This window comes from Hyaena hyaena, unplaced genomic scaffold (genome assembly GCF_003009895.1).
Source record: "Hyaena hyaena isolate Hyena2069 unplaced genomic scaffold, ASM300989v1 scaffold_194, whole genome shotgun sequence".
Taxonomy (NCBI): Eukaryota; Metazoa; Chordata; class Mammalia; order Carnivora; family Hyaenidae; genus Hyaena; species Hyaena hyaena.
Window position 1 is genome coordinate 631,148 of NW_024080826.1, and position 10,235 is coordinate 641,382.

Here is a 10,235-nt window from a genome sequence, read left to right on the forward strand (position 1 = left end):
TTTGAATTTATAATCTGTTGATGAGCCAACATAAAGATATTAAAATAGCTAGCATCTAATAAAAGTGTACAATAGTTTAGATAGCTGCAATAATTCTAAGAGCTGAGCTATAAAATTCTTGAGTTTCTTAGCATCAAAGTGAACATGAATATCAGAAAAGGGGAAGGATGAACTTTTTATCACTTAGGATTTTTTATGGTTATCAAAAGAACTTTCACATATACATTTAAAAATCATATACAACTTTTACACATACATGAAAGATCACATAAATAAAATAAATTGATCAAGGTATTCCTAAAAAATAAAAAACAAAATAAGGAAAGGGGAAAGATACAGGAGGAAGCAGTTTTTCCTTGTCCTATGGCTCAAGAGAAATTTCCCAAGCGGCACTTTACAGAAAATAGAATAAAAGGCGCCCTCGAAAACATCCCCACAGCAGATGCACCAGTGGAACCGAACTGGCCTTTCCTTCGCACTTTGGACAGGGCTGAAGGTAGAACGCGGAAGAATGTTGTGCCCGGGATGCAGGCGAGTGGTGGACCTGCGGCAGAGACGTGTGGCAGCGGCAGCGTACTCACAGCAGCACACTTTTCCAGCAGCACGCCCAAGCACACCTTGTCTTGGCTCAGATCTGAGAAAAACCAGGCAGGAGAAGGCCTCAGACTGCGCTGACCAACCCCGACCCCGACCCCGACAGTCTGCGTTCCTGGCTGAGCGGGAGCCACCCGCTCCCGGCGCCGCCCCGGCAGATGGCTGGTGCTTGGCTGAGCCCGTTCTGTCGGGACCACGGGCCTCACCGGACGCTGGGCTCCGGGAGGCCCAGGCCGCCTGCTGTGCTCACGCCCTTCCTGGGCTCCGCACCTTGGAGGCTCGGAGGCGCGCCTAACGGATGCCCTGGGGCTCCCACGTACAGGTAGGAGTCCGGGGCAGAGCGGCTACCCTGCAGGCCGAACGTGAGCTCAAGCATTGCAGCTCGCCTCCGCTGCTAACCTGGGACCCCGGGGCGTACCCCGGGGGGGGCGTGGAGTTGTTTCGTCACACGGCCCCCTAAGCCACTCCACAGCCTGGGAACACTGCTTCCTCCCGCCTTCGCCGGGTGAGCCTCCGCCCGCGCGCCAGGCCGGGGAGGCCAGGCCGAGGGCACCTGGACCGCTCCGCACGCGGCCGGGGCGGGGCGAGCGGCGAGGGGGCGGGGCCGAGCGCCAGAAAGAGGCTCGGGAGGCGGGGCGGGGGCGTGCCCGGCGGCGTGCGCGCGGCGGCGTGCGCGCGGCGGGGGCGGGGCGGCAGCCGCGGGCCCACGCCGTAAACAGACAAGATGGCGGCGGCGGCGGCGGCGGCCCCTGGGGCCTTGGGCACTTTGCAGGCCGGCCGCGCCCGCTTGGCGGCCGCCTGCTGTGCGCGGCTCGGCCCCGGGTGGAGGCTGCCTGGCTCTCTGACGGGCCCGCGGGCCGGCCAGGGCATCTGGGCCCGGGGCTGGGCGCCTGCGGCCGGGGGCTCAGCCCCGCGGAGGGGCTACAGCTCTGAGGTGAAGACGGAGGACGAGCTGCGGCTGCGGTACCTGGAGGAGGAGAACCGAGGTGAGGGCGCGGCGCTGGCAGCCGCGGGTCCTGGGAAGGGGTCGCAAGGTCAAGGGTCCGGGCTGACGTCAGCGTCTGTGGCGCTGCCCGGGTCGAGACCCCTCCCCTCCTCCACCCCAGCTCTGCACCCACTCAGTGCTTTCAGTGCCCAAAGGTGTGCCTCGGAGCCGCCTACGCCCTCATCTCTAGACGAGCCAAGGTCAATAAACCGGTGTGTGATACTTGATTCCAGGTTTTGTGCTTGCTCTGTAATTGCCTTCTCTCAACTCAGATAACGTGTGGGGGGCGGGTGGGGAGGGAGTTTCACTCTGTAGAATCTCACGTTTGAAGCTGTTGGACCGCAGCAGCTTCCCCCCTGGTTTATTGTAGAGAGTTAGTTTGGGGGACTGAATTCCGATTCATTTAAACAATTTTCGAGCCTGTTTTTGTGTTGCGGGTGCCGCGCTGAGCCCTGGGGACCCAGTTGAGGGTGATATTGATCTTGCCCTTGAGCTACCTGCTGCGGAGGAGACAGATGCGTTAGCAATACAGTACCGCGGGGGGAAGGGCTGTGAAGGGCGGTACTGCCTGCCGGAGCTCGGTTCCTTTCCCTTGCCCACTTGGGTTCGCGAAAGGTGAATAGCAGCTTGCCGACGACCCGTCATTTAATTTTGACGCGTAGTTACCGAGCCCCTAGAATCTGTTAAGCAGAAGTGTAAAAGGAGTGAAGTCATGTTTGCTGTTAGCATCTTCTAACAGAGTGAGGGAGATACTGCTGACTTCGAAGCTTGGGGAGAGCGAAGGGCTGGAATAGCCCCGAGAGGCTTGTGATCAGTTCTGTTTGGGGAGATTGACGGGGATTCTGAGCATGGAGTTAGGGTTTTCCGGATGAACTGGGTTCCCAGACATTCCTTACTAGGCAGTAGGATTCGAGACTAGTGCGGGTTCTTAGGCAGACTGTCTCTGTGTCTCAACTTTCACGTGATTATAACAGGAAAAATAATACCTACGTTGTACGGTGGCTGCGAAGATTGGATTAGGATGCTGATACGCATTGCCCACCAAGCGTCTAGCTCGCAGTGGATGTTCATGGTGGAGTACGATGAGTTACTTCATTTGTTGTTTCTTACTCCAGACACCAGAGCATGATCAAAGGCATGGAATCCAGACGTGTTGTGTCTTTTTGAGAAATAACATAGGGCACGTGGGGCTGTAGTGTAAGGACAGGCAGAATATTGAGAAATTCAGCCGGAAGATGGCGCGGGGCTGGATCGATTAGAGCCTTTTTGGGTAAGCTTGGTCTTACTGGGATTTCAGTTCCATTAGGTGTACCAGCAGTACCTTAGATCCAGAGATTGCCAGTGCAGCCAGGAAGGTGCGCCATGTTCTGTATTGTCTACATGATGGGGGAGCATGAGGCAAAGCCCAAGGTGGCACCCCACCCCCGCCCAAGGTGGGATCTGTGTGATATTCCTGGACACTCCCAGCAACATGGGAAAGAGGTTTAAGTGCTTGCCAGGGTAATGTGGGAAACTAAGGCAAATGAAAAATTCCCTTACTGCCCATTGACAAGTCCTTGAAACCGGCAGAGTGACCTCCCTCAGAGGGAGGTCCCTCTGGACTTTGCTGGGGGCAAAAGAAAACTTTAGCTTAACAGGATCCCAACCTTGAGGATCCTATAAGTCTACTTTTTTAATCTCAACTGCCCCAAGATAGATGCCAGGCAATCATACTCCAAGCTTATGGCCCCCAATATACCTCTGAAGGGTCCCATGACTCAGGTTTTATTAAACGGTAATACATGGCGTTTCCCTAGCAGCAGCTAGCTCCTCAAGGTCCTGGGAACCTTGCTTCCAAAATAACTTACCCTATTCCTGACCCCCTCTTAACCTGAGAGTATATAATGAGTTATCCATCAGGATCCTGTACAGCTCTTCCTGCCCAGTGTGTTAATAAAATCACCTTTTTAAAAAATATATTAAATTTTTTTTTTTATTTCTGAGAGGGAGAGAGCAAGCAGGGGAGGGTCAGAGAGAGAGAGGAAGATACAGAATCTGAAACAGGCTCCAGGCTCTGAGCTGGCTGTCAGCACAGAGCCTGACGCGGGGCTTGAACCCATGAACTGTGAGATCATGACCTAAGCTGAAGTTGGATGCTTAACCAACTGAGCAACTCAGGCACCCCTAAAATCACCTTTTTGCACCAAAGACGTCTTCAAGAATTCTTTCTTGGCCGTTGGCTGCCGGTTCATGACCCCATGAACTTCCATCACCCCCAGACTTCATCATATATGACTTAGATGAATGCAAATTGAAAGTAAATGTTCACAAAATGCCTGGGAAGTCCATCAGTTAGGATCCAAATGGATCAAAGAGAAGAGGTCAAAGCATATGAGACAATTCAACAGATTCAGGTGTGTACAGTTACCCAAAGTGTAAGGATCCGCTTTTAGGAATTCCTGGTTTCTTAAGAAAATTGACTCTGCTTCCTTCAAGGTTGGCAGGGATGACAGCTCAGGCTTGGCTAACATGCTAAGTGCTGTGCTTCAGTGGTGACCCAGACACAAGCAGTGTAAAGAAAAACATGAGGTCAAGGGATCTACAGGTCAAGGAATCTCCTGATGCCTTGCTTCTCTTGGAGGCTCTCAGCAGCTTCAAGGAGTAAGAGAAGGCGAGTTCTCACATAGGCGGGTCCAACACAAGGAGCCTCAGATCGTCCTTTGCCCTGGTGGCCTCTTGAGGCTGGCGGTGGGGAGGGAGTGCAGAACATATTAGCTCTGTTACACTCCTCTCTTGTCTGGGTTCCATGTTTGTTGGGGAAGCGCAGTTCTATAATCAGGTGTCCTGAGCAGTGATTTCTTGCCCTGTTGTCCAGGGCACCAGGAGTTCTAGAACATCAGTCCTCACCCTGGTCTGCAAAGGCATCGCCTTAGGCCGGCTCCCACCACATAATCTCCTTCCCAGTTTATTGTTCACGCTGGTGCTGGGGTTCCCTGTTTTCAAGGCCAAGGATGAGTGACTGCTCTGCTCAGTTACAAACTCCTAGTGGCTCCCAGTTGCCTGCAGACATCCTTTCTCCAGTCTGCCTTTAGCTGCGTCTAAGCTCTGCCTTTTCTGCTCTTTTTGTGCTTTTGCATGTACCTCCCGGAATGTAATGACTTCTCTCTTCCCCTTTCCAAGCTTCTCCTAGTCTGGCAAGCTTCTACTCATAATTGTGACCCATTTCAAATTGTTTTTTAATGTTTATTTACTTTTGAGAGAGAGGGAGAGACAGACAGGCAGTGGGAGCAGGGAGGGGCAGAGAGAGGGAGACACGGAATCCGAAGCAGCTCCAGGCTCTAAGCTGTCAGCACAGAACCTGATGCAGGGCTTGAACTCACAAAAGGCGAGACCGTGACTGGAGCCAAAGTCAGATGTTTAACTGACTGAGTCCCCAGGCGCCCCAATTGTGACCTATTTCAAAGATCATCTTTGTGAACCACAAAGTGGTTGGAAACACTTCTGGCAGCAATAGAGCAAATAAGCAGATATGTCACACAAGTCATCCTTGATACCTGCTCCTTGCTTATCGTTCGTGTCCAGATTGTCAAGATTTCCTGAGCGTCTTTGAAGTCTTCCCACTTTCTTCCATGTTCTTCTTCACCAGCTCAGCTCTTGTCCCAGCCAGCCCCCTCTCCCAGGTGGACTGTCGCCGGGTCGGCCAGCTGGCCTTCCTACATCTACTTGTTTTTTCACCAGATTGGCTTTTGTCCTGTATTTTTCTCATGTTTTTAACAACACATTATCATACATCTTACAGTGTGGGAGTTATGTTGATGTATATATTAAGATGTATATATTTTAAAATCTTTATTGACACATGATCACATACCATAAAATTCAGAGTGTACAATTGATTTTAGTATGGAGAGCTGTGCAGACATCCCCACAATCCAACTTTGGAACTTTAAAAAAAATGTTTTTAATGTCTTTTATTTATTTTGAGAGAGAGAGAGAGAGACAGAGAGAGAGACAGAGAGAGAGACAGCGTGAGCAGGGGAGGGTCAGAGAGAGAAGGACACACAGAATCCAAAGACAAGTGCCAGACTCTGAGCTGTCAGCACAGAGCCTGATGCGGGGCGCGAACCCATGGACCGTGAGATCATGCCCTGAGCCGAAGACGGACGCTTAACCAACTGAGCCACCCAGGTGCCCCCAATTTTGGAACATTTTTATCAGTCCAGAAAGAAACCCTGTTTTCTTAAGTCTTGACTCCCCATTCTTATACCCCTTCGCCCCCCAGAAGAGGGCCCATTTATCTGTTTTCTCTCTCAGTAGCTTTGTGTGTGTTGGACAATCATGAAGAAATCATTTGTGGTTTTTTGTGCATTTTTCCACGGGGCATTATGTTTTCAAGGTGCGTTGCTGCGGTAGCGTGTATCAGTACTTCATGTCTTTTCATGGTTGGATGACATTCCGTTTTTTGGATAGATCAGACCACATTTTGTTTATTCATCATTCATACACATTTGGGTTGTTTCCAGTTTTTGGATATTGTGAGCAGCATTGCTTAGAACATTCATGTCCATTTTGGTGGACATTTCATTTCTGTGTAGTGGACTTGCTGGGTCATGTGGTTCTGTGATTAGCGTGTAGAGGGCCTACCAAACCTTTCTGGAGTGGCTGCAGCATTCTACGTTCCCAGCAGCAAGGCGAGAGGGCTCCACTTCCTGGTACATCTGACCAATACTTGTTATTTGTGTTTCTGATCGTGGCCATCCTGATGCATTGGAAGTGATATTTCCTTGTGGCTGTGTCTTGGAGTTACCTCATGGTTCATGATGTTGCATATCTTTTCATGTGTTTATTGGCCACGTGTGTATCTTTAGAGAAACGTCTCAAATCTGCCCATTTTTTAACTGGGTTGTTTGTCTTTTTATTGTCAAATTGTAAGAGTTTTTAATATATTCTGGATACAAGTCTCTTGTATCAGATAATCAGATAAATGATTTGCAAAAAATTATTTTTTTTTCACTTAAAATGTTTTATTTATTTTTGGGAGAGAGAGACACACACACAGAGCATGAGCCAGGGAAGGGCAGAGAGAGAGGGAGACACAGAATCCGAAGCAGCTCCAGGCTCTGAGCAGTCAGCACAGAGCCCGATGCGGGGCTCGAACCCACGAACCATGAGATCATGACCTGAGCGAAAGTCGGACGCTTAACTGACTAAGCCATCCAGGCGCCCCTGAAGTTTACAAAATTTCTAAAGTAAAATATTACGTATTGCACATGGTGGTAAAATTAAACAAAAAAGGCACTGTGGAAGGGTGCCACCCCTTCATTTTCAAGACTTTAACCATTTCTTGCGTTCTTCCTGGGAATTATAATTTTATTCACCGTTCTCATTTTTATTCCATCATATGGAGATGCCACGTGTTGTTTCTACTTTTAGGATATTACGAATAATGCTGCTGAACACTCGTGTATAACTGTTGTTTGAACATTTGTGCTCATTTCTCTTGGGTGGATCCCTAGGAGCAGAATCAGCGGGCCCTGGGGTCATTCTGTGTGGCGCTTTGGAGGCACCTCCCTGCTCTTCCCCGCAGCAGTGCCTGGGTCCTGCTTCTCCGGGCCCCGGCCAGCACGCTTCCTCACCAGCACGCTTCCGTCTGTCTGCACGTTTTCCCATCACGGCCGCCCTGCTGGCCGTGAAGCCCGCGCCTCGTTGTGGCTTTGATTTGCTTTTCCCTAATAACAAATGATGTTGCTTGTTGGGCATTTGTGCATCTCCCTTAGAAGTCTCTAAACCTTTCGCCCATTCCTTTATCTTTTTGTCCTGGGTAGTAAAAATGCTTTTATAATCTGGATATTAACCCTGTGTCAGATGTATGATTTGCAGATATTTTCTATTCTGTGCGTTGTTTTTCTCACTTTTTCTTTTTCTTTTTTTTTAATTGTATTTATTTCTAGGAGAGAGAGAGAGAGAGAGAGAGAGAGCGTGAGCAGGGGAGGGTCAGAGAGAGAGGGAGTCACAGACTGAAACAGGCTCCAGGCTCTGAGCTGGCAGTCGGCACAGAGCCCGACGCGGGGCTCGAACCCACGAACTGTGAGATCATGACCTAAGCGAAAGTCGGACGCTTAACCGACTAAGGCACCCAGGCGCCCCTTTTCTCACTTTTTCTTGATAGTTTTGATGAATTATGATTTACCTGTTTTGTTCCTTGTGCTTTTCTTGTCCTATTGAAGAGCCTGTTGCCTGGTCCAAAGTCATGAAGATGTAGGGCTGTGTTTCCTTCTGGGAGAGTTAACAGTTTTAGCTCTCACACTAGGTCTCAGATCTGTTTTGAGATAATTTTTATACATGGTGTGAGGACAGGGTCCAGTTTCATTCTTGGCGGGTTAATACCTAGTTGTCCCCCTGCTATTTGTTGAAAAGACTATTCTAGGACTGAATGGTCTTGGTCTTTGTCGCAAACCAATCGACCATAAGTGTAGGTGTTTATGTGTGGACTCTCAGTTCAGTTCTGTCGATCTGTCTGTCTTGATGCCAGCACCACACTGGTGGTGTTTCCCCCTCTGCCTCCCCCCTTCCCATAGTTTTGTAGTAAGTTTTGAAATTAGGAAGTGTTCTGATTAAGTTCTTCAAGTAAGACTTCAAATTTAGTTTTTATTTTTCAAGATTGTTTTGACTATTTGGGGTTCCTTACAATTCCAGTTAATTAGTTTTGTACTTTTTTTTTCAGAATTATTAATATGTACAATATTCACTTACAGAGGGAAGGATACGACCTTCTGTAGTTCGGATACATAATTAGCCAATGTACCATTTCTCAAGTTTTTAAAACCCTGAGGGTTTTAACATTTACATCGGCCACTAATCCCGTGTATGTGTTACTTTGTATTTTTTTACTGACAAGGGCTCCTTAAATTTCATAGGCTTCAGGCCCTGCAAAAACCCTGGATTCTACAGTTTCAAGATGCTCTTTTTCATTTTCCAAATGTCTTCTAAGAGGTTTTTCATCCCGTTGAGGTCGGCTGTGGTGAACAAATTGGCATAAGTGTTTTGGCCAAGCAGTTAATAGGGACAGTATTTTCTAGGAATATCTGTTAAAAAACTAAGAATGCACACCTAGAAATTCTACTTGATACCTGTCAGAAGTACTTACACACCTGCAGGAAAGAAGCCTTCAAGAATGTTTATTGCAGCATTGTAGGATTTAGGAAAATTTAGGAACCGTTTTATTTTATCTCATTTTATTTTTTTATGGAAAATTTAGGAACAGTTTAAATGCTCATTAGAAGGAAACTAAATAAAGGAAATTCATTTCACAGAATGTTATTAATTAAAAAATAATACCTTGATAAAGTTCTTTATGGCTGAATTAAGGCAATCTGTAAGACCCATTTATGTAGATCAGTACCAGCAGAAATTGCTCTACAATCTCATTTATGTCAAATGTCACCCATAGCCAATGCTGTAGTACACCACTCTTTATTTCTGTATGGAAGTACATTTTCTGGAAGGTTACATATCAACAGATAATAATAATACTCTACTTACTGCATCAAAGTGTGTTAGGAGGAACAATAATAATTGAATGTTTATGTTGTAAACTTTATGTATATTTTATCATGGATCCTCACAACAGTCCCACAGAGTTGGGAACTATTAGTATCTCAACAGAGTAAGAAACTGAAGCACAGGGGCGGTAAGTAACTTGCCCGCGGTCACACAGCTAGTAAGTGTTGGGCTGGGCTTTCAGCTCTAGCAATCAGACCTCAGAGCCTGGATTCTTAGCCTCTCAGTACCCTCAGTTGATAACAATGTGGATTATCTCAGAGGCACTTCAGATTCACTTTAAACCAAAACTGAATTCCAGAACCCTAGCCCTTTCCACCCTCACCTTGGTTCTTGTTATGGTTCTGTTTTGAAATGTCATTTGTCATCCAGTAGCTGAAGTAGAATCTTCGTCGATACTCTTAACACCTTCTAGTGCAGTCACTTCTCAGTCCAGTCGATCAGTAACTCATTTACTTTCTACTTCTTGAACCCTCCTGATTCCCTTCCCTGGCTTCCTATCCTAAGTCTCTTGACCTCAGCAGACCTGTTCGCTCTCGGCTGGACTGCAGGTACCATATCTTTTTTTTTTTTTACAAATAGTTTATTGTCAAATTAGTTTCCACATAACACCCAGTGCTCATCCCCACAAGTGCCCTTCTCCGTGCCCATCCCCCCTCCCCCCACATCCATCAGTCCTCAGTTTTTGTCAGCATTCAAGAGTCTCTCATGGTTTGCCTCTCTCCCTTTCCCCCACCATTTCCGCCCTTCTTCTCCCCCATGGTCCTCCGTCAAGTTCCTCTTAATCCTCCTATACGTGCAAACATAGGATATTTGTCCTTCTCTGCCTGACTTATTTCGCTCAGCATAACACCCTCAAGGTCCGTCCATGTTGCTACACATGGCCAGATGTCATTGTTTCTCATTGCCATGTAGTATTCCATGGTATAGATAAACCACATCTTCTTGATCCATTCGTCTGTTGATGGACACTTAGGCTCTTTCCATGTTTTAGCTATTGTGGAGAGTGCTGCTATGAACATTGGGGTACGTGTGCTCCTATGCCTCAGCATTTCCGTATCCCTTGGGTAAATTCCTAGCAGTGCTATTGCTGGGTCCTAGGGGAGTTCTATTGTTA

At 47.7% G+C, this 10,235-nt stretch overlaps 1 protein-coding gene across 2 annotated transcripts in view; it reads left to right on the forward strand.

Annotated features, from left to right (window-relative positions):
* The first annotated feature begins 1,297 nt into the window (after nucleotides 1–1,297).
* AUH (AU RNA binding methylglutaconyl-CoA hydratase) overlaps nucleotides 1,298–10,235 on the forward strand; it is a 161,410-nt gene continuing 152,472 nt past the window's right edge. For both annotated transcript variants that reach the window (XM_039241526.1, XM_039241527.1), the window contains exon 1: nucleotides 1,298–1,580. In XM_039241526.1, the coding sequence (XP_039097457.1) occupies nucleotides 1,319–1,580 (262 nt within the window). In that variant the 5' untranslated portion in view covers nucleotides 1,298–1,318. The remainder of the gene's footprint in view (nucleotides 1,581–10,235) is intronic.